We start from the raw sequence: 22,702 nt of genomic DNA, 5'->3' as shown, positions 1-22,702 counted from the left end.
TCCCCTGATATGAATCTCTCTCTCTACCTTACTTTGTACTCTACTAGTAATAGATTAGAAAAGTACTCCATGGAAAAGCCGAAGACTTAAGACTTGAAGGTTTTTGTTATTTTGCGAACACTTACCCGATAAACCTCAGAGAAGAAACCGGAGCCGATTTTCTCCTTGACAAAGTCATCGACAGAATATAATGCTGAGACGGCGGTGCGAAGAGCACGACACGAAGGGCCAGTGACAAGGCGATCCGATGAAATGGTGCGTGTCACAGGCGGCGGGGGGAGGAAGTCCATTGCCATTGACATTGACAGTGTCCACGGCGGATTCCATCGGACCGGAAGAGGCGCGATACGAGCTGAACTTTCCCACTGTGCTCTGCTCCTGCTGATGTGGCCAAAGAAATGGCGATGACGTTGAGTCCACTTGATCGCACGATTTCATCGCGAGTTCTGGCGGACCGGGACCACTGTGCTGGTTAAGGCTCATGTTTATCAGCTGCGACGTATGATGATGGTGTTGTTATTGTTGTTGTTGTAGTTAGTGTTAGTGGGTGTGTCTAGCGAGGATATCGATGGAGGAAGCAGACTTGCGTTTTACTCCAAACGCATTAGCACGTTAGCAAACACACAGAAATTGTATATTAATTATTGAAAATGTGTTCTTGTTTGAGGTTTTGATTTACGAGGAGGTTTTCAGGCACGGCGTAGCACACAACACATTTAACATAATCTATTTGGCAAACTACGAAAATTGACAACTTTGACAGCGATGATGTTAAGCAATGAAAAAACTAAGACTTGAAACTTTGATCAAAGTGTAACAAAGTGTGACGTCATTTGCACTTCAATTTTGGCACAATTGAAGGAAGATTTGATATGGAAGAGGACACTGGAAGCGCTCTAGAAACGGAAGTCTGCAAAAGAGAGAGAGAGAGAGGGGAGAGATTAATTTATTATATACGTAAATTAATTATATTATATTTATAGATTGAATATATTAGAACACACTTATTTAATCGCAAGCTGATTGCGTCATATGAATATACGAATATTCAATTCGTGCCTTATCAATATGCGATTCGATTCAGCTTTATAGATACTCGATAGTGTATCTGAAATTTCCGACTCTAGTCTGTCCATTTCCTCCGTCTGCTGTGGCAAACTGATACGGCTTTAAATAGTATATTTTAATTGCTTTGGTCTATTTCCAAAGCAAATAAAAGTCACCTGCACAAAAACACAAAACTGTTGCACTTTCCTTACGTTTTTCAAGGTTATCGATAGCCACCTTCATTTGTTTTTGCTTTTTCGCTTTTTGGGCTTTTTGGCGATAACGCAAAAAACGAACTAAAACCTTGGAATCTGAATAATTTAGATAAGTCCCCAATTTGTAGCTCGACGAGTGTGATTACACCCTATTGTGTGGGGAAAAAACAAACAAACAAATAAACAAAACTTACAATTAAATTCCACTCAAGTACAACACAAAATGTTGTTTCCACCGTGCAACAAGTGAGGCTGATAAATGCTGACATAACAAATTATTTTTTCATTTTTTGCTTTAATCAGCAAGAACAACAACGAGTTGGCAATTTGATTTTGCACCTTGTGTGTTATCAAGGGACACACAACCATTGCGATAAGATAATGGCGAAAAAATAGCCCAGCAAATCAACGAAACAAAAACAACCACGAAAAATGTGAATTGCAGGTGAACAGGTGAGACCTCCAAAAAAAAAAACAGGTAAAAGAAAACTAAACCATATATTATAAACTAATAATACCCGAAAGTATTACATAAAATGTTGAAATCATAATCATAATAATAATATGTAGTCATATAGCTCGAAATTCGAAATGAGCTCAATGAATTCCCCCAAAACTCTCTTTCGGCTCAATTACAATTACTAAGCACATTTTTTCCATCATTTTTTTGCCCAACATCTAAAGATTTCTTTAAAGCAGCAGCCAGCCCATAATTAGGGTCAATTGCGGCGGGCAACTGACGCCGCCAATTGACAAGACAACACACAACACTAAACACAAGAGTAACAAATGCTATAGCAAGAGTCAATCTCGAGATGGAAACCTGCTACACTTCATTAGGCTCCATGACAAACTGTGTTAAACACACCTGAGCAGCGTCCAAAGAGTCAACCTGCCACCTGCCACTGCCTCCCTTTCCCCTTTTGTTGTTGTTGCCACTTTGATACAAGCACAAACAAAAGCGAGAAATGCAAATGTTGTCTCTAGCTGCGGATGAGAATCTTAATCAGGCCACAGCATTATCATTTCATAGGCTAAAGAGCTTTTGATTGAGGAATTTTGCGAAAACCATTCAAATATTTAAAGAGCCCTTTAAGTAAGCTTCAAGAATTTGCAAACTCTACGAAAATCAGTCTAAACAAGTAAGAAAACTACTGTCGAGTCTGCTCGATTGTAAGATACCCGTTACCCACTGTAAACTAGTTTTAAAATATACCAAATATATAAATATAACATGTACTACCCACTGTAAATAAATACAAAATGTCATATTATTTTTATAAGATACCAAATTTATACACCACTAAAATACTAAAAAATATACCACGTACGTTCAAAATATACCATAGAGTGCAACATATGCCGTATACTACTGTGAAAAAGGAAAGGGTGGTAATTTTAAAATATATAAAATTTATGTACCTCAAAAATACTGAAAATGCTACATTTGGTATATTTATATATATGTATATTCAAAATATACCATAGAGTGCAAAATATACCATATAATAACCACAGTGAATAAAAGCAAAACAGTGCAGTATTAATTTTAAACATACAAAATTTATATACCGCAAAAATACTATAAAAATATACCAGATGATACATTTATTATATAGATATAGAACATTACCGCAACGAAATCTCATAAACTCCTTGACTTTCAGTCTAATATATCAAATATTCAAAGAGCCCTTAAGTTAACCTTAAGTTAACTGCAAGAAATTGCACACTCTATAAAAATCAGATTGGCAAATCTGATAAATTCCTCAACTTTCAGTCAATATGTCACTGCCAATTGCAGAAATATTCGTTGAAATGTTTGCACACGCTGATTGATCACATTTGAACTTGGCAACCAATATTTCAACAATGATGAAACATCAAGGTTAGTTTTAGTCAGCAACTAAAATTGTGTTCGATGACCCCAGCAAACTTTATCAAAAGTTGAGCGCCACATTAAAAGTTGAGCGATAAGTGATAGCAGCTTTCTGATATGTGACAATTTACAATCTACAAATTTATTTGGTCACGAATTAGTTAAGAACTTAATGTTGGCATGATAATTGATTTGCGTATTTTCGTCTTAAATATAGATTTCATTCGCATGTTTGCCACACATTAACCTAAGCTGTGTATTCAACAGGTTGAAGCAAACAACGAATCAAAGGATTAATATGCGAATGCAACTTTATGGCTGCCATAAATTCCGATAGGCAAACAACGCATCGAAAAAAACAATAAACAAATGGAACAAGATACACAAAAAGAAACAATGTAGACTGAAATTGATGTTGTCGCCGTTGCCCGTCGCGCTTCATCAATTCTAATGCGTCGCTGTTTAGTATCTTTAAGATATGCACACTCACATGTACAGAAACACGACACAGATACAGATACAGTCGAGAGAGACTGTAAATTACCAACTTATTTAGTTCATGACACCAAGCAATGTATCTTTATAGATACACTATTAAATTGGCCAAGTATATGGCAACGTTTTAGGGCCCATTTACTTAATGTTTATTCGTTTTCAGCGACAGTTAATTCTATTTTCAACAACGAAATTTCATTAAGATTTGCTGTTAAATTATCGTCGCGTTTTTATAAGTTCCCGAGATCTAAACAGAACTTTTGTATAGACTAGAGAAAGTGGCTCTCAAGTCAATTTCCAAAAGTTATGTTGATGAACTTTTGCTACTCATTTTCTTTCATAGTAATTTCTTTATGCTCTCTGGTGGTCGAAAGCATTGTAATTTTGTCACTCGCAATTGGGGGCAATTGACCTCATAAAGATTATCGGTCCTTGTTAGGGATAAACAAGATATGTCATTTGTTTTAATGTGAGCTATTTGGCTGTGGAATATAATACCAACAATTTTGGGGTTGTTTTGTGTTTATTTTTAACCTTGTGTTCTAAGATTAAGTGGAAAAGGTTTAAGGTCTGTTCCCTTTATTAAAATAAAGTGTTCTATATAAATTAAATAGATTACATTTAAACTTAATAGTATTATTTTTAAAGTCATTTGTTTTTATGGAAATTTTGACTTGATTACTTTAGGAATACGTCTAATAAATCTTAGTCAACATTATATTCAAACTTTCTTCGCATTATTTGCAAAGGTTTCTCGAAATTACATCTTTGATAAATTGAGTGTTTAAACAACGCTTTCTAGCGATTATAATCATATTAATATTGGGAGAACTAATGATTCAGCAAGAGTATTTAAACGTCGACTCGCCGTAGGGCAAAAAGAAAGTCAGAATAAGACTGATCTAGATTATCTATAATCTACACAATATTAAACGCGTTCGACAAATGGATAATAAAAAAAAACCATTGTTTGCTTGTTTTGCATGTGGAGCAAAAACATTGTTCCACTGTGCGCTGTTCTAATTGGAATATTGGGCAAACTTATTCACTTTCTAGTTGCAGTCAACTTTGAACTAAATCACGTGAATGAGCCAGAGCGAGATAGCGTGATAGTGAAAGAGTGAGTGAGAACTGTGCACAATGAAAAAGTCGCCGCAAAGCAAAGCACAAGCGAATTAACTTTAAATAATAAAAGAATAGGAAAAGAAAAGAAATTGTTTTATTTTCGACTTCAAGTGCAAGCAGCAGCGAGCAGCATAAGAAATTGGCGAGAAACTAAACTAAGCAAAGGCAAAGAACGAAGAGGAAAACAAAACGATAGCGCATAGTACACACACACACATACACACAAACATGCATTGTAGGGAACTCACAGACAAACACATACATATAAGTGCATCTGCCAAAGCGCCAAAGCGAAAAAAGGTGCAAAACGGAAACAAATGGCGCATTTGGCGCATGTTGTTGTTGTTGATGTTCATGTTGTTGCCGTCGTTGCTTTTAGGCAATAGCAAAGCAAAATAAAAAACAAAAAAAAAAAATAAGAGAAAAGAAATAAGGCCGAACTGTGTTTACTAATTCCCTAAACACCACAAAATGCACTTGGCATCAAATCCAATAAGCAGCAGCTGAATCACTCCTCACTCAATTTGGTGGTAAAATTCTTGCATGTGAATGTCTGTCTCTGTGTGTATGTGTGTATGTGTGTGCTAGTCCAGTATGAATGGATGGATTCACATAACAACAAGAAAAGAAGCGAAACATCTGTCGCAGCATTAGCATTTTCCGTTGAAAAGTGGCTTTCCACTCTCGACAAGAAGAAAAGCAAAACGATGGAATTGGGAAAACGGCTGACACCAAAGACCAAAGACAGAGAGCAGAGCTTCTTCATCATCATCTCGCTGCTTTTTAGTTGCTTGCAAATGTGTTTGTGTTATTTTTACATTTCCGCTGCTTACAAAAATATTTACATGGATGTGTGTGTGTGTATGTCGGCGCGCGTATTAAACAGCATTCCAAGCGCACAGACACGCACACAAACTCACAGACAGGCACACGACACACACACTCAAATGCAGGCGCGTCGTTTGCAGAGCAGACTTTGATGCATTGGGAAATATGTACGTTTGTATGTATTTATGTTGTTATGTGTGGCATAAAATGTGTCTAATTTGAATTACAATTATACCAAACAAACGCACATATTTTGTTTCACAAAAAAACAGCATATTATTAATGTACTATCCCCAGGCAAAGGTCACATCACATCTATGCATCAGCAGCAGTGGTGGAGGAGGAAAAGAGAAAGAGAACACTTGCACACACACAGGCAAAGGCATGCACACGCCTACACACGAACATAGAGTAAAGCGCAAGCATAGATACACATACATAGACTTACGTATATGTATATTTGTGTATATATGAAACTGTTGTGCAGCAGAAATCTCATTAAAAGAAAATTAAGAAAGCGTCGTGTGCACTCATTTCTTATTGGCAAAAAAAAACAGCAAAACAAAACATAAAAACATTATTTACCAATTGTTGACGATGTAGTTGTTGTTGTTGTGATAATCCAATAAGTGCGTGCTGTATGTTTGTATGTATGCGTTTTTGTCTGCTGCAATTGTATTAATTTGAACACTAACACTAGCTCAAAACCGCGTTATTTTCTTGTCCGAAACTACAACTTTTATGTTTGGAAGCAAAATTTCACTAAGTATTATTATTATTATTATGCTGTCTTGTTTACTGCTGCATGCTGTATACAATCACACGCACACACTTACGCACATACGTGTGTGGTTGTTTGTGTGTATATGCGTTTTATTAGACGCTACACTGCCCCATTCAAAATTTTTGACTGTGGCTTTTTTCTTCAGACGACGACGACAACGACGAAGCTGCAGCTTGGGCGAGTTAATTTCGTTTAATGCACCGGTAATTTGGCAGCTTTTCCTTATTTATGGTACAAGCAATAACTTGCAGTAAACGAGCATTTGTATTATATTTATATATTTGCACTCGCGGAGAACCGTTTGCAAAATAAAAAAGCGACGCGCGTCCCACGTCAAGCGTCGTTTTGCTTCGACAATTTTAACAATTTTAACAACTGCCAGCAGTGTGTGACCACGGTGTGATATCAAAATGTACTATTTAAGGTTCAGAAATAGCTGTTGGTTGGTTACACTGTGTTTGGTATATACGAAAAAGCAGCTCAAAGAGGCGGCTGCTTTTGAACAACTTTTTATTTTGCAGTTTTTCGAAAAGTAATGCTCCATAAAATGTTTTTAAAACAATCTTCACTACATACTTTTAATTAAACTGACATGTGTTATATAGTTGTCATTGTCGTGTAAATTCAAAAGCCTAAAACCGTGGAATACTATAAGATATTTAAAGGTCCCATACCGGCTACAAAAAAATACCCAAAGTCCAGAAATAAAAACGCACAGTGCTGCCAGACAGATTTTTTATATAACAAATCTACAATGTTTTTTTTTTTATTTACAAAACTAAATAACGGACTATTTCTTTTTAATGTACTTCATATACTTCTTGGCATTAAAGTTGTCCTCCACTTCCTCCATAATCTTGACTTTCTTGCGGGGCTTTCTGGCCTCCAAACGCGCCTTACGCTCCACATCAGACAATGTGCTCAGATCCAGAGGGAGCTATACAAGAAGGGAATAATATAATAAATACTATAACACTTTGGAAAGTTTATTAAGTTAACCTTGATTATTTTGCGGGGTTCGTGATAACGTATGGTGGTTGTGGAGCCATCGGGATGCACAACGACAGTTGGATAACTGCGGCAATACACAGATCGATGTAAACGCGTCACGGATGCGGTTGACGATGACAGCGCACGCACTTGCTGAACTCCGCAGGCTAAGGCTAACACTTTAAGCATTTTAAGTCAGGAATATTTACTAAACCGCTAAATTGCAGTTTTCTTCACAGGTTTGATAAACACAAGTGTCTCTCATATGTGCGTACAGTGTGACCAAATTTAAAACGCAACCATGTTAGGAACACGTAACAGTGGCTGACAGCTTCGATTAGAATTATTCGATTGCTCAGCTGATTCGATAATAACTACATTGTTCAAGTAAGTGGTGTGAAAAAACGTATGTACTAATAAAATTGGGAAAATATAAAAAAACAAGCAATCAAAAGAATATAATTTTGAAAAATAAGCAACGTAAGGCAGTAAAGTTAACGTGCAACTTAAAAACACACAATACTGCATTGTATAACCGATTTTGTGGTGCATTTTTTTTTGCTGCGGCAAAATTACATAATTTTTGCAGGCCGAATATTCAATGTTGAAGAACGTCAACTAATTTTGATTTATTTTGCAGCAAACGCTCTGGAATAATGGCAGCCCGTCGCATCGCCCAATCTTCGATCAACTGGTCCGCTCTCGCCGAGCGTGTGCCTGCCAACCAGAAGAGCAGCTTCAGCGCCTTCAAGACCAAGTCTGACATTTATGTGCGCTCTGTGTTGGCTAACCCAGAGAATCCCCCCAAGATCGACTGGGCCTACTACAAGCGCTTGGTGCCCGTTGCCGGTCTCGTCGATGGCTTCCAGAAGCAGTACGAAGCTTTGTCAGTCCCATATCCCAAGGACACTGTTTCGTCGCAGGTGGACACGGAAATCGAGCAGTCAAAGAGCGAGATTGCCGCATACAAGAAGGGTTCGGAGGATCGCATCAAGAACTATCAGAAGGAAATCAGCCATCTGAAATCTCTGCTGCCATACGATCAGATGACCATGGAGGATTATCGCGATGCATTCCCCGAGACCGCCCTGGATCCCATCAACAAACCCACTTTCTGGCCCCACACTCCCGAGGAGCAGGTTGGCTACAAGTCCAAGGAGCAGTTGGAGGCTGAGGCTCAGGGACATCATTAAACTAGGCGAATTGGCGCAACTCCTTTGGCCACATAATAACGAAAATATTGTAATTCGAAATGTTCAGATCGTTGGAGTGAAATAAAAGTCATTTAAAATGAAATTTAAATGTAATATTTATTTATTTATTTAAAACGTGCGAAGTGGGTGCATATAAGTGTGCCCGCATGTTGCATATCAAAATATGTCTGAAGCGTTAACACATAATAACATTCCCTCACTGCAGTGTCAAACAGCTGCTATGTTTTGTATTGGACATTAGTGTGACCGCCTCTTTCTTAATATTTAAATGTGAAGCTTACAAGCCTAACAGCTGCTAACTTCAAATTTACTTTAATACCAATGTAAACAAACATTTACTAAATTTAATAGTTGATTAGAACTATTGCAGATAAAATTAGATTAAATAAATTGAAAAAAAAAACATGCAATAAATTTGTTTAAAAAGAGAAGAGATATAATTCGTAACTTTGCCTTAAAATTTCACTGATAACATCGACTGTTAAACAGCGCAAACTTGCGTCGAAGAGTTCGTTGGCTTCTGTTACACTTACGCTATGTGCTACGTAACGCGTTGCTGACTTTGCCATTACGTAGGTACGTAAGTGTTGGCGTAGTGCTTTGCATTTCTGTACAAAATGCCCAAATATTGTGAGAAAAGGTAAACAAAGCTGTTGCAAATGCCAACAAAACTAACAAAAAACAAAACAATATTGTGAACAACATTCTGCAACGCCACAAATAAATGGAATAAACAACTTTAACGGGACTGCAAGCCCCACAAAAGGGGAAAAGGCCCCTAAACGATAAGCAGACTACACACTGTTGCTGGTCGCAGCAGAAAATGAAAATCAATAATTCAATCAGAAAATCAAAACACGAATTTGGTGATGATAAATTATGCAATTATGGCAACCCATTTTCTTGCAATTGTGTCTCGTTGCAGCTACAGCAGTTGTTGCAGTTGATAAATTCAAATGTTTATGCAGCACATTTGCATTTATCGTTATCGTCGTCGTCGTTGCCGTTGTCGTTGTTGTTGCTGTTGTCATCGTTATTGTTGTTGTTGCTGCTGTTGTTGGCAAGATGGAACAGGAGATTGGCACCTGGGACTCGGTGCTGTTGGAAAACCTCTCCGAGGATAGCTTCATAAACAACATACATCAGCGCTATAAACGCGATCACATCTATGTGAGTATTATGTGATATATTAAAATTCAAATTATGTACCAGAAAGCTTGATCTGATTTGTGTCTTCGCTAAGCACAGGATATGGTTTGTGTAGCAATGAAATTCAGTTGGAATTTTTAGCAAGATCAGTTTATTTAATTAATTGCTATCCTTGCAGACCTACATTGGAACCTCTGTTGTGGCTTTGAATCCATATCATCACATATCCGAGCACTCGCTGGAACACATACGGAACTATGGCAATAAAGGCATCTTTCAGCTGCCACCACACATGTAAGCTGCCCTTTGCTCTTTCTTAAATAATCACCTATTTAATGGTAATCCTCTCTAGCTATGGACTCACCAATCTGGCGTATCAGTCGCTTAAGGATCAGAGCGAGGATCAGTGTGTGCTGCTCACCGGCGAAGGCGGCTCGGGCAAAACGGAAACCTTTAAAATGATTGTCAATTTCCTGACACACATCCAGGATCGCTCGATGTCGCAGTCACATCCGCATCCATTGCGCAAACAGTCCTCGAGCAGCTCCACGAGCGGCGGCGTTGTCTTGCATGCCCACAGACGTGCCTCGAGCAGCTGCTTAGGCAATGCCAACTTTATCATTTGCAAGAACCAAGGCAACAGCGCGTCAACAACAACAGCGTCGCGTCGCCAGTCGCCTTCTCCTGGCCCAGGACCAGGAGCGTGTTCACGCTCGCGCACCGAGAGCATTGAGCGACAGGCGCGACGTCATATGCGCGAGAAGATCGTGGACTTTGATTTTTCGCATCACAAAAGCACCGAAAACATAAGCACACTGTTGGAGTCAGCAGGCAGCCAAGGCCAAAGCCAAGGACAAGGCCAGAGCCACTTGCATCCAACGAAATCCTGCTTCAAACATCAACAGACACAAGTGAACAACACTGCCCACAGCCCATCGCCCAAGTATTTGCACGCCGGCTGTCGCCAGTGCGGCCACAGCAAATGCACACGCGCCCAGAGCCTGGAGAAGGAGGAACGCGAGGCCGCTCTGCAAATGCTGCGCGGCAGCAACACTCGCCTCACGTCCTCGGTGACGGTGCATCAGCGTGGCAGCTGCTCCAATCTGGTGCGACAGCATTCAACAGAGAGTCAACCAGAGCGACAGGCTGTCATGGGCTCCACGCAACGCATCTCGCTGTACGATGCACACAAGCTGAGCAAGGTGCTCGGTAGTGGTGGAGGCGGCGGAGGAGGAGGTGGAGGTGGCAGCAGTTCAGTGTCGCCCACGCCTTCGGCCAGCTCCTCGCTGCATCGACGCCACAAGTCACCGAGTCAGCGGCTGCGCGAGTGCGTCACCTGCGCCGATGTCTTCCTGGAGGCCATGGGCAATGCCTGCACCCTGAAGAACAACAATTCCAGCAGATATGTAAGTTAAGAATACATTATAGTACCTCAAGCTTTGTTAACCAAATTTGTCTCTTCACAGGGCAAGCTCTTTGACATTGAGATTGACTTCAAAGGCGATCCCATGGGCGTGCACATCACACACTGTAAGTAGCTTCTTTTGAACCAATCTCTTCATTTAAAGCTCAACTTATTCTTACTAATATTCAATGTTGTTTCCATGTCTTGCTCTTTACCAAGATATGCTGGAAAAGGTTTGATTGTTTGCCGTAACTTTAAAGTTTGTTATTGACTTTAATTTAATCATAAACTTCTTTTATCATTCTCAGACTCGCATCACAGACACCATGATTGGCGAGCGCAACTTCCACATATTCTATCAACTGCTGCTCGGTGCGGATTTGCAGCTGCTTAGTGAGTAGTTTACTTATTTAGTTTTCATTGGCATTTCATTAATTTCCTGCGTTTTTCATTTAAGAATCCTTGAAGCTCTTTCGCAATGTGGAAAAGTATGAACTGCTGCGCAACACAACTGCCATGGAGGAAGATCGCGCCAACTTTCACTACACAAAGGTGACGATTTAATGTACTCTAAATATTTTCTATATGCTGAATTTGAACGCTTAGTTTACACAAATTGCTGTCAGTTTAAATTATTATAATTTGCTTGAGAGTATTCAGAATTTAAGCAGCTTTAAGTCAACTTTTCAGTACTAAACATTTTTAGCGTTCTACACAGTTTATTGACAGTCATAACTTCACAATAATGTATATGTTTTGAAGTGACCTTAAAAGGTTCAAATGATTAAGCTTCTTTATAACTTACAACCCATTTAAAGTTTTGTTGACAGTCATAACTTCAAAATAATTTACATGTTTTCAAGTGATTTTAAAAGGTTTTAATGACAAAGCTTTTAATGACAGTTTATAATCAATTTAAAACTTCTTTACTAAGCTAATTGTTTTCAATTGTGCTTCACTTATGATAGATTACAAATCGTTTTTAAATTGTTTGTTCATTTGCAAAATAATTTGCCTATTCACATTAATTGATACTAAGCTCATTTCTGTTTTTGATTGATTGAAAATACTTTTTAATCAGTTCAGAATTAATTGAACAACAAGGCAAATTATCTGATAATGTGCTTTAAATTGATACTTACCTCAATTGATTAAACATCAATTTAAATGAGTCCGAAATTAATGATTTTAAATTAATAGTTACCTTAATTGATAATTCCAAAATAAATGCTTTTAAATTGATTCTTCATACTTACCTCAATTGATGTTCAATGAGACCAATATAAATGCTTATAAATTGATACTTACCTCAATCGACTCAATATAATGAGTCCAAAATGAATGATTTTCAATTGATACTTAATATGTTTTTATTTTTTTAACTATACTAATTATTTTCTTTATTAATTATAGCGCTCTTTGGATGTGCTTGGCCTGAGCTGTGATGAGATCAATTCGATTTTTCGCGTCATTGCCGTCGTGCTGAAGCTGGGCAACTTTATCTTTGTGCCCGTGACCAATATCGATGGCACCGAAGGCTGCCAGATATCCAATGTTTATGGTGAGTTTGTAATGAAATATATGCTTGATCGATTGAATAACTTTTCGTTGCTCCACAGAGGTGCAGGAGACGGCGCAGCTGCTCAATTTGGAAGCTCAAATTTTAATCAATTGCCTGACGCGAGCGAACAGCACGAGCAGCACACAGGAGGATGTGGGCTGTGAGATGGACGCCCGACAGGCGGCCAGCTATCGAAACACGCTCTGCCGCACGCTCTACAGTCGCCTGTTCACGTGGCTGGTGAACAAGATCAACGAGACGTTGAAGTCAACGCAGCGAGAGAAGAATCTGGCGTTGCTCGATTTCTATGGCTTCGAGGTGCTGGAGCACAACTCCTTTGAGCAGTTTGCCATCAACTACAGTGCCGAGAAGACACATCAAGTGGGTGACAACAATATCAACTACTTATAGATTAATAATTGAATCTTTTCCTTGTAGAACTTTGTGTTCAATGTGCTGCGCGCAGAGCAGGAGCTGTATTTGCGAGAGGGTTTGGAATGGTCGCGCATTGATTACTTTGACAACGAGTCCATTTGCGAGCTGATCGACAAACCCAGCTATGGCATACTCAGCCTCATCAACGAACCGCATCTCAACAGCAACGAGGCGCTGCTGCTGCGCATCCAACAATGCTGCGCAGGGCATCCGAATTTCATGACTAGCGGCAGCAATTCCATGTGCTTTCAGTGAGTGCGCTTTCAACGCATTAAATTCACATTTTTAAGGGTTTATTTTCGCTTTCAGAATCCGTCACTTTGCCAACGTTGTCAACTACTCGGTGCATCGCTTTCTCGAGAAGAACTCGGATATGCTGCCCAAGTATATTAGTGCAGCCTTCTATCAGAGCAAACTCTCGCTGGTGCAGAGTCTCTTCCCCGAGGGCAATCCTCGACGACAGGCCAGCAAGAAGCCCACAACACTCAGCTCCAACATACGCACGCAACTGCAAACGCTGCTCGCAATTGTGAAGCATCGTCGTGCCCATTATGTGTTCTGCATCAAGCCTAACGAGTGCAAGCAATCGCATCAATTCGATCTGGCTTTGGTTCAGCATCAAGTGCGCTACATGTCACTGATGCCGTTGGTGCATCTGTGTCGCACCGGGCACTGCTATCATCTGCCACATGTGAAGTTCTTTCAGCGCTACAAGCTGCTCAACAGCTTGACGTGGCCGCATTTCCATGGCGGCAGCCAAGTGGAGGGCATTGCCTTGATCATACGCAATCTGCCGCTGCCATCGGCCGAGTTCACGCTGGGCACCAAGAATGTGTTCGTGCGCAGTCCGCGCACCGTCTACGAGCTGGAACAATTCCGTCGGCTGCGCATCTCCGAGCTGGCCGTGCTCATCCAGAAGATGTTTCGCATGTACCATGCACGCAAACGCTATCGACGCATGCGTCACAGCCAGATGGTCATCTCGAGTGCGTGGCGCACGTGGCGCGTAAGTTGAGGAGTCGCTTATTTTTGATTGTGATTCGATTTGATTTCGGTTTTCGTTTTAATTTTGCATGCAGGAGTGCCGCTTTGGCATTCCCTTCACGGGCCGTCGGCACTTGTGGAGTTTATATCGTGTTGTAAGCATTGCATGTTGCACTCTCTACTTTTCTATCCCTTGATTTCAAATTCATCTTTACTAATCTCTTCTCCTTCTTGACAGGCACGCGAAGAGTATCGCACGCTGAAGTACAAGCGACAGGTGAAGTGGGCTGTTGATGTGATTGCACGCTACTATCATCAGTGGAAGATCAGGCAGTATTTGTTGACCATTCCTCTGCGTCTACCGCCCAACACGCTCAGTCCGCTCTCCTCGGAGTGGCCAGCGGCGCCCACATTTCTGATGGATGCCTCGCGGCTGCTCCGTGCTATTTATCATCGCTGGAAGTGCTACATTTATCGCAACTCCTTCGATCAGACGGCGCGCAATCGCATGCGAGAGAAGGTCACGGCCAGCATTATTTTCAAGGATCGCAAAGCGTGCTATGCGCGCAGGTAAGACTGATAAATCTCTTTACCATAGGGTAGAAGGGTATTAGAACTATGAAATACTTGTAATAGGAAGAAGGAGGTCTTCACGACCTCTTAAAGTATATATATTCTTGATCAGGGTCAACTACTGAGACGATATACATAGCTATGTCCATCCGTCTGTCTGTCTGTCCGTCCGCATGAACACCTAGATCTCAAAGACATCCAAGAGATAGGGATATAATTTCTTTTCGACAGCACTTGTTACGTTTGCACGCAGATCTTTTTTGGTTTAACTACCGCTCCCGAGAATCGATAAAAATCAAATAACAAACATAATTTTAAAGCTATAATCTTGATTTTTTGTACATACAATAACAACTAAAAATTGCAGAAGGTACTTGAGAAATGCCTTTGTATGGGCAAAAACGCCATTCTACGGCTCTTAGTTGCTTTGGCAATTTGGTATATTTTGCACTGTATGGTATATTTTGAATGTAGTATCAATATACCAAATATTACCTTTGGTATAAGAGGTATATTTTGTACTCAGTGGTATATTTTGAATGTATTACTGTGTCAGTATACCTTAGATAGCCTCTGGTATATTTCTAGTATTTTTGCGGTCCAGTTTGGTATATTTATTAATTTTTAAATATACAAAATCAATACCCCGCATAGTAAAGTACACCAAAGGCTATATCTGTTATATTGATGTAGTACTACATTCAAAATATACCATACCGAACTATTTTGCTTTTATTCAAAATGGTTATCGGGTATCTCACAGTCGAGCACACTCGACTGTTGCTTTCTTACTTGTTCTAACTATACTTCTCCTTCAAACAGCGTGGCGCATCCCTTTGTGGGCGACTATGTGCGACTGCGTCACAATCAGCAGTGGAAAAAGGTCTGCGCCGAGACTAATGATCAGTATGTGGTATTTGCGGACATTATCAACAAGATCGCACGCTCCAGTGGCAAGGTGAGATACCATATTAAAAAACTAAATCAATTGAGGAACTAACTTTATTTGTATTGCCACAGTTTGTGCCCATTCTGCTGGTGCTGTCCACATCCTCGCTGCTGCTGTTGGATCAGCGCACGTTGCAAATCAAGTATCGAGTGCCTGCCTCGGAGATCTATCGCATGTCTCTGAGCCCCTATCTGGATGACATTGCCGTCTTCCACGTCAAAGCGGTGAGCATGAAGAGTGTGTCTCTTAAGAGTTCTTTAATATGATTAAAATCTGCAATTTACAGTCGGAGTTTGGTCGCAAGAAGGGCGACTTTGTGTTCCAAACGGGACATGTCATTGAGATTGTCACCAAAATGTTTTTGGTCATTCAAAATGCCACCGGCAAACCTCCCGAAATACACATAAGCACAGAGTGAGATTGAGATTAAGTTAACCATTTAAATTTTTTTTTAATCTCGCTAAATCCTTTACAGATTCGAGGCAAACTTTGGCCAGCAGACGGTCATCTTCTCATTCAAATACGGCGGCATGTCGGATTTGGCACAAGGACCGCCAAAGGTCACGCGCAAGGCGAATCGCATGGAGATCATTGTATGATCATTGAGTTGCTGCCACCATCATCAACACCACCACCATCAGGGTCCAGCTGAAAAAGAACAAACAGTTTTTAAACTTACACTTACTACAATTGTTTTCCCTATGTGCACTTTGACTTTCACTTGGGTCCCCGGGACCAAGCCACAAATTGAGATACGAACGTGCTTTTCTTTCATTTTTGTGCTCACAACTGACAATCAGTCTTTGAACAAAATGTTGTCAAAATTGTGCCAAGAAACTAAAAGGAAAACGATGAAAAAAAAACAACTGCACCCAATTCTTTTGCATTAAATAATGTTTAAGTATTAATTAAGTTACTAAACTAATCGAAACGAAACGGAAACAGAAACAGAAACGAAGGAGCAACTGAATTTATTTAACTAATTTGTCGACACTAGGTTTAAATTGTAAGTGAAGCACCAAGTCGATTAGCATTGCAACTACGTTAGGAACGTGGCACAGAAGACAGTTAGACAGCGAGGCGTTAGAAACATTTTACACAAATATCGAAAGTATATAAACAATTTACTTATTTCCGTTAATAGAAAAAAGAAACGAAACCGAAGCATTTCTCTTAAATTTAAGGTTTCATACACAATAATTAGTGAACTAATAATGCTAGAGAGACCGCAATAACAAACAAATATATATGTATACAATGCCCCTGTGAGAGAGAGATACAATATATATATATATATATATACTTACTAGAACTATATAGTTTGGTAAACAAAATACAACTAGTGTGTGACAAGAAACAACTTTTTCCCCAAGAAAAACCAATAAAAAAAAACGTTAATTAAGCCAACTATTTACAAGCCAGAACATGTAGTTAAATATTTAAAAAAAATATATATAAATATATATCTATACACTCATCATAAATCTATATAGTATATATATACAGACATATAACGAAAGTGAGAGAATCTGAAACCAAAGGAAATATTATACGAATGTTTGTTGGGCATGGATACAATTGCAGCTACAAGATACAGATACAGATACAGATTGCCAGATTTATAGATGTGTGTATGTGTTTGTAGTTGTTTATATAAGTAACTTGTTATTGTTAGTTCTCGAGGCCAAAAAAAACATAAACAACAAATGTAACTACTGCTCATTTCGAATATACGACTATGGAAATAGTTTTTATTTAGATTTTAAAATACTTTTGAAGAAGCCAAATACAAATACATTATCTATTATTATATATAAATATATATATATATATTTAAACACAATCCAAGCAGTTGGTAGTTTATAAAACGAATTGACAAACAAAACCAGTTTAGTTTAGTAATATAATAAAGCGTAAAGTGTAATGGAAAATTCTTCTTTGTACAACAAATGATTTGCATTTTGACCACCATGCCCACCTTTGACCCCAACGAATAGCTTATAGTTTGGACTTTGGCTTCTTCAGCATTTCGCGCAACACGCGTCTCAGTATTTTTCCACTGGGATTCTTGGGAATTTCCTCGACAAAGATGACGCCACCACGAATACGCTTCGCTGGCGAGGCACGCTCATGAACGAAGGTGATGACATCGTCTTCGCTGAGCTGGACATTCGCCTGCTTCACCACAAACGCCATGGGCAACTCGCCAGCCTCTTCGTCCGGTCGTCCGATGACAGCAGCATCTTTAATCTTATCGTTGGTCAGCAACAGAGCCTCAATTTCCGCTGGGGGCACCTGGAAGCCCTTGTACTTGATCAGTTCCTTGATGCGGTCCACAATGAAGAACTCAAACTCATTGTCGTAGTAGCCAATGTCACCAGTATGCAGCCAGCCATCCTTGATGGCAGTCTGCGTGGACTTTGTGTCGCCAATGTAACCCTTCATGATGCCATCGCCCTTGAAACACAGTTCGCCACGTTCGTTGGGACCCAGAAGCTTGCCCGTATCGGGATCGATAACCTTGGCATAGATGCCCACTTTGAGGACGCCCACGCTGCCTGGCTTGCAGAAGTCATCCGTCTGCACCAGCACACTCAATGTGGACTCGCTCAAGCCGTAACCCTGACGAATGAAGGGCACGCCAATGCGCTCTTTGATCTGATCCTCGGTCTCGCGACTGAGCGGCGCAGCGCCACAGAGGAGCACCATCAGCGAGGACAGATCGTACTTGTCCACAATGGGATGCTTGGCCAGGAAGACCATCAGTGGTGGCACCATGAAAGCCATCATCACGCGATATTTCTACAAAGATGAAAGTTTAAGTCTAGAGTTCAATAATTTTCAACAATTGTGCTGCTCACCTCGATGGCGGAGAGAAAGAGATTCTCCTCGAACTTGGGCAAGTAGACGAGACGTGTGCCCCTTGTTGCCGTGGTGATGAGCGTCAGGCAACCAAACGCATGGAACCAGGGGATCACTGTCAGCAGTGTAATCTCATTGAGCGGTATCATGGTGGGTTGACTGTAAAGGAAGGGGAACAAATTAAGTAAAATGTAAAGTTTCCTTAAACTTTCTCACTTACAGTTGCGAGTCGAGGGTGGCCAGAAGATTGGACTGCGTCAGCTGCACACCCTTGGGCAGTCCTGTGGTGCCCGAGGAGCACACAATGAGCGACACATCCTCCTCTTTGTTGGCCGTTGGTGAGGTAAAGTCCGGAGTCGTCTTGAACTTGTCGTTGTTCATCAGATCCGTAAACAATTGCACATTGGGATGATTTGTGGAATTGCCGCTCAGAGCAATGATGGCCTTGACAAACTTGTTGTTCTTGGCGACCTTGGCCACACGATCCACAGTGATCTTGGAGGCAAAGATGACCTTTGGCTTCGACAGATTGATGGCATGATCCACCTCACGATCCGAGTAGGTGACATTCAAGGGAGCCACAGTGGCGCCCACAGCGAAACCCGCAAACATGGCAATGGCAAAGCCAACGCTATTCTCACTGGACAGTCCGATGACATCGTTCTGCTTGACGCCCAGTTTCTGGAGGATTTGGGCCAGGCGCACAATGGAATCGTACATGAATTTGGCATTGTATTCGGTGCCGGTGACGGCATCAATCATGACCGTTTGGTCACCAAAGCTCTTGTATTTCTCGAGCACATATTGGCCAAGGGAACGATAATCCTGGGCATCTCTCACTGGGATTGGGCCACCGAAAACAATGTTGCCAGGCAGCAGTTGCGAAGTCATTGTGTATGTGTGTGCTGCAAGTTGACAAATTAATATCAAATACTTTAGTATACTGTTCAAGGGTGGGTTTTCATTTCCCTTTTGACTGAAAAGTTACTCTTTGAACCGACCTGGTGGCTAATCTTATCGGGCTGTATAGCGCAGAGAGTATCTGTATCTCTGGTTTAAGGTAATCGAATTAGAAACCGAACCGAAAACTGCTATCTATCAAATTCACGAATATATAAATATTCATGGAGCGACGCGTTCCAAAGGTCAGCTCTATGAACTATGCGCATGATATGGAGGACATCTTGAGTGTATCTCTATCTCTAATCTCTAGTTGAGCTCAATTGCTTAGCACTCCCTTATTTGCATATCGTACTTACTTAATAAATTTACTTCTTCGATGTTTTCTAGGTTACAACGCTTCGAACACAGTTCGATGGAGCGAGCGAGCGAACAACTGACAGAAAGAGAGAGATGGAAGTGGAAGTGGAGAGAGACTGCGTCCGTTTGCTTGCGGCTTCGACGACCAACTAACTGTTTCACGCAGCGAGGGAGCCGCTTTTTTTGTGCTCCAATGGCACCACGATTAGATTATGGCGATAAGATTAATGTACAGCGCGCAGGCGCTTTGGCAAATGTTTACGCGGATTTGTGGTTAAGCACATATGCACTATGGACCAGCCTACTTTATATATTCGCCAATTGTTTGTGCGTGAGAGAGGAGTGTGGTGCGTGTGTGTGAGTGTGTAATATGTTGTTCATATTTACACGGGTGGTAAACAGCTGATTCGCTTCACTCGTTTTGGCAACGCTACGCAATTTAATCGAATTCAATTATCGATACATTATGCTTCAAATGCTTATCAGCTGCATACAAAGTTCCCAGTCAAAGCTAAAGTTCTTCAGCTAAAGTTCACCTTTGTTTATTTCCGTTAATCAAATTGTAGTCAGCTCATTTGCTTTAGATTTCCTGTGATTGGCCACGTTTTAAAGACGTTTTAAATAAATGAATAACGTCATTAACCATTTCAAACGTAACAAGCGGCACAAAATATACAGCGACCGTTACAGGAAAGAGTGCTCAAAATGGCGCTGTTGAACTCAAAAGGCACTGTTACGCTGATGGAACCAGTAAGCGAGTGATCAATTTGAATTTAAACTTTAATTAAGGCTAGTTGCTATTTTTGTTTATTTGTTTTGTCTATACTGCATCTAATTGCTTTAAAAGTATTGTTTTGTTTACCAGCAGCAACTATTTTTAATGGAATAATTCTATTTTGCTGTTAACATAACATTTCAATTTAATGTTAAATTGTTATTGTTTTTGCTTGTACTCTTGCTTTTTTGTTAAAGGCCAACAGTTGCAATACACTGGCTGTGACGCATGGACTGATCGCTGCTAATTACGATAATAATTTCACGTTCTTTTTAAGTGCGGAATAAACACAAAAATGCTAATTTCGATAAGCAATTATTGAACAGTTAATCCTCAAGGATTGGTGAATAAACTTAACGACTGCATAACTCAACGACAGTCGATTCGTCAAATCACACACAAACACACGCACACATACACATAGACGTTCTGTACACCGCCCATTGGAAAGAAGCCGTTGCTTGTTTGACGATAGTTGGTTGGGGACAGGAAACCCGATTTAAGATAAACGTAATCAGTTATTTTCGGATTCGTATTGCGTTCTTCATTTGATAATTGATTGATAAAGTGCTCAAAATGGCAGCGCAACAATTTTACAAATTGGACATCAATCGCACGGAATGGGAAGTGCCGGAAATGTACCAACAATTGCAGGTCGTCGGATCGGGAGCCTATGGCCAGGTGTGCAAGGCCAACGTCAGAGGAACGAACATGCATGTGGCCATCAAGAAGCTTTCCCGTCCCTTCCAGTCGACGGTGCATGCGAAGCGAACGTATCGCGAACTCACTCTGCTCAAGCACATGGATCATGAGAATGTTATTGGTCTGTTGGACATCTTTCATCCACCACATGCAGCGAATGCTACGCTGGAGGAGTTCCAGCATGTCTATCTTGTCACCCATCTCATGGACGCTGATCTCAATAACATTATCAAGATGCAGAACCTCTCCGATGATCATGTCCAGTTCCTGGTCTATCAGATTCTTCGGGGTCTAAAGTATATACACAGTGCTGGGATCATTCACCGTGATCTGAAGCCATCGAACATTGCGGTCAATGAAGATTGCGAGTTGCGCATTCTGGACTTCGGTTTGGCGCGGCCCACAGAGAATGAAATGACGGGTTATGTGGCCACTCGCTGGTATCGTGCCCCTGAGATCATGCTCAACTGGATGCACTACAGCCAGACGGTGGATATTTGGTCGGTGGGTTGCATTATGGCCGAGTTGATAACTAGGAGAACACTCTTCCCTGGTACCGATCACATACATCAGCTGAATTTGATCATGGAAATGCTGGGCACTCCGCCGGATGATTTCATGAAGAAGATCTCCTCGGAGAATGCTCGCAACTATATCCTCTCCCTGCCCCCCATGAAACGCACCAATTTCAGTGACTTCTTTGCCGGCGCGAATCCTTTGGCTGTGGATCTGCTGGAGAAGATGTTGGAACTGGATGCGGATAAACGTATTACGGCGGAACAGGCTTTGGCCCATCCGTATTTGCAGAAGTATTCCGATCCCAGCGATGAGCGCACTTCGCCGCTCTACGATCAGAGCTTCGAGGACATGAACTTGTCGGTGGAAAAGTGGAAGGAGTACATCTATAAGGAAGTCGTCAACTTTAAACCTCCTCCCTCTTATGCCGAAGTCTTGCAGAGCATTAAGTAAAACACTGATCAAAGAAGTGACTGTCAAGTATTAACAATTGCCTTCAAAACAAATGAATTTGTTCAAATTTTATTGTAATTTACTCAGAAAACCACCAAATAGTGTTTCACGTTGATGTTGTCACATATTTTAGTGTTGTGTTTTATTGTTTATGTATATATTTTGTTACTGTTTGATCCCTTTGTTTATTAAATGCGATTTTACACTAACAAGCAGCATAATGTTGTGTACTTATCTTTTTGCTTAATTACAATAATAACAATGACGTCAGTCAACAGCAGTGATGGGTGAATTTAAAGAGCAAGAGTGCTTAATATAGAAGAATGGCTAGATTTAGCCACAAAGTGGCCCAGATAACAGAACGGCTATCTAGGCAGTTACAGCATAATTTAAAAAACCTGCTGCTAACAGCAAATGTTATTGCTTAACAACATTAGAATCGCTAACAGCGTATGTTGTAGGTTAACAGCAATAGCATCGCTAACAGAGCAGTTTATTGGT

General features: G+C 40.5%; 6 protein-coding genes across 12 annotated transcripts in view; 3 read left to right on the top strand and 3 right to left on the bottom strand.

The window, feature by feature from the left end:
* Window positions 1-6,739, bottom strand: part of LOC133838765 (uncharacterized) — a 29,094-nt gene extending 22,355 nt beyond the window's left edge. Inside the window, 3 exon segments of the mRNA XM_062269986.1 lie at window positions 126-284; window positions 286-910; window positions 6,175-6,739. Coding sequence (XP_062125970.1) covers window positions 126-284; window positions 286-483 — 357 coding nt within the window. The 5' untranslated portion in view covers window positions 484-910; window positions 6,175-6,739.
* Window positions 6,740-7,081: 342 nt separating this feature from the next.
* On the bottom strand, window positions 7,082-7,571 carry LOC133838769 (large ribosomal subunit protein mL55). The gene is made up of 2 exons (XM_062269995.1): window positions 7,373-7,571; window positions 7,082-7,310 (listed from the first exon to the last, which is right to left on the bottom strand). Exons 1-2 carry the CDS (start codon window positions 7,550-7,552, stop codon window positions 7,164-7,166), a joined length of 327 nt encoding a protein of 108 aa, XP_062125979.1. The 5' UTR covers window positions 7,553-7,571; the 3' UTR covers window positions 7,082-7,163.
* A 62-nt stretch (window positions 7,572-7,633) lies between these two features.
* On the top strand, window positions 7,634-8,659 carry LOC133838768 (ATP synthase subunit d, mitochondrial). 2 transcript variants are annotated; one of them, XM_062269993.1, is made up of 2 exons: window positions 7,634-7,750; window positions 8,004-8,659. In XM_062269993.1, exon 2 carries the CDS (start codon window positions 8,020-8,022, stop codon window positions 8,554-8,556), a length of 537 nt encoding a protein of 178 aa, XP_062125977.1. In that variant the 5' UTR covers window positions 7,634-7,750; window positions 8,004-8,019; the 3' UTR covers window positions 8,557-8,659. The 2 variants fall into 2 exon arrangements, with proteins under 2 accessions (XP_062125977.1, XP_062125978.1); XM_062269994.1 differs by having other exon boundaries at window positions 7,707-7,769.
* A 296-nt stretch (window positions 8,660-8,955) lies between these two features.
* Window positions 8,956-17,350, top strand: LOC133838766 (unconventional myosin-Ia). 6 transcript variants are annotated; one of them, XM_062269990.1, is made up of 17 exons: window positions 8,978-9,747; window positions 9,905-10,020; window positions 10,079-11,132; window positions 11,193-11,256; window positions 11,351-11,364; window positions 11,440-11,524; window positions 11,589-11,683; window positions 12,545-12,692; window positions 12,751-13,073; window positions 13,131-13,378; window positions 13,437-14,133; window positions 14,207-14,266; window positions 14,350-14,681; window positions 15,507-15,642; window positions 15,705-15,857; window positions 15,920-16,047; window positions 16,109-17,350. In XM_062269990.1, exons 1-17 carry the CDS (start codon window positions 9,457-9,459, stop codon window positions 16,230-16,232), a joined length of 4,068 nt encoding a protein of 1,355 aa, XP_062125974.1. In that variant the 5' UTR covers window positions 8,978-9,456; the 3' UTR covers window positions 16,233-17,350. The 6 variants fall into 6 exon arrangements, 4 of the variants coding, with proteins under 4 accessions (XP_062125974.1, XP_062125975.1, XP_062125971.1 ...); XM_062269991.1 differs by lacking the exons at window positions 11,351-11,364; window positions 14,207-14,266 and having other exon boundaries at window positions 8,980-9,747; window positions 11,193-11,240; XM_062269987.1 differs by lacking the exons at window positions 8,978-9,747; window positions 9,905-10,020; window positions 11,351-11,364 and having other exon boundaries at window positions 10,991-11,132.
* On the bottom strand, window positions 17,264-20,118 carry LOC133838767 (uncharacterized). Its single transcript, XM_062269992.1, has 4 exons — window positions 19,755-20,118; window positions 18,716-19,400; window positions 18,495-18,654; window positions 17,264-18,435 (listed from the first exon to the last, which is right to left on the bottom strand). The coding sequence occupies exons 2-4, from the start codon at window positions 19,384-19,386 to the stop codon at window positions 17,632-17,634; spliced, it is 1,635 nt and encodes a 544-aa protein (XP_062125976.1). The 5' UTR covers window positions 19,387-19,400; window positions 19,755-20,118; the 3' UTR covers window positions 17,264-17,631.
* A 605-nt stretch (window positions 20,119-20,723) lies between these two features.
* On the top strand, window positions 20,724-22,414 carry LOC133837864 (mitogen-activated protein kinase p38a). The gene has a single exon (XM_062268766.1). It carries the CDS (start codon window positions 21,107-21,109, stop codon window positions 22,199-22,201), a length of 1,095 nt encoding a protein of 364 aa, XP_062124750.1. The 5' UTR covers window positions 20,724-21,106; the 3' UTR covers window positions 22,202-22,414.
* The last annotated feature ends 288 nt before the right edge of the window (window positions 22,415-22,702 follow it).

This window comes from Drosophila sulfurigaster, chromosome 2R (genome assembly GCF_023558435.1).
Source record: "Drosophila sulfurigaster albostrigata strain 15112-1811.04 chromosome 2R, ASM2355843v2, whole genome shotgun sequence".
NCBI classification, from domain to species: Eukaryota; Metazoa; Arthropoda; class Insecta; order Diptera; family Drosophilidae; genus Drosophila; species Drosophila sulfurigaster.
The sequence above is the reverse complement of the archived record's forward strand: the minus strand, read 5'-3'. Positions and strand labels throughout refer to the sequence as shown.

Bases quoted from the DNA above. Each gene is read 5' to 3' on its own strand.
- LOC133838766 (XM_062269990.1), top strand. From the start codon at position 9,457: ATGCAATTATGGCAACCCATTTTCTTGCAATTGTGTCTCGTTGCAGCT. The intron at 14,267-14,349 runs GTAAGCATTGCA...CCTTCTTGACAG, and splicing joins TGTGGAGTTTATATCGTGTT to GCACGCGAAGAGTATCGCAC. The intron at 14,682-15,506 runs GTAAGACTGATA...TCCTTCAAACAG, and splicing joins AAAGCGTGCTATGCGCGCAG to CGTGGCGCATCCCTTTGTGG.
- LOC133838767 (XM_062269992.1), bottom strand. From the start codon at position 19,386: ATGACTTCGCAACTGCTGCCTGGCAACATTGTTTTCGGTGGCCCAATC. The intron at 18,655-18,715 runs GTAAGTGAGAAA...CTTCCTTTACAG, and splicing joins GCCACCCTCGACTCGCAACT to TCAACCCACCATGATACCGC. The intron at 18,436-18,494 runs GTGAGCAGCACA...TCATCTTTGTAG, and splicing joins TCTTTCTCTCCGCCATCGAG to AAATATCGCGTGATGATGGC.
- LOC133838768 (XM_062269993.1), top strand. From the start codon at position 8,020: ATGGCAGCCCGTCGCATCGCCCAATCTTCGATCAACTGGTCCGCTCTC.
- LOC133838769 (XM_062269995.1), bottom strand. From the start codon at position 7,552: ATGCTTAAAGTGTTAGCCTTAGCCTGCGGAGTTCAGCAAGTGCGTGCG. The intron at 7,311-7,372 runs GTTAACTTAATA...CTTCTTGTATAG, and splicing joins AACCCCGCAAAATAATCAAG to CTCCCTCTGGATCTGAGCAC.
- LOC133837864 (XM_062268766.1), top strand. From the start codon at position 21,107: ATGGCAGCGCAACAATTTTACAAATTGGACATCAATCGCACGGAATGG.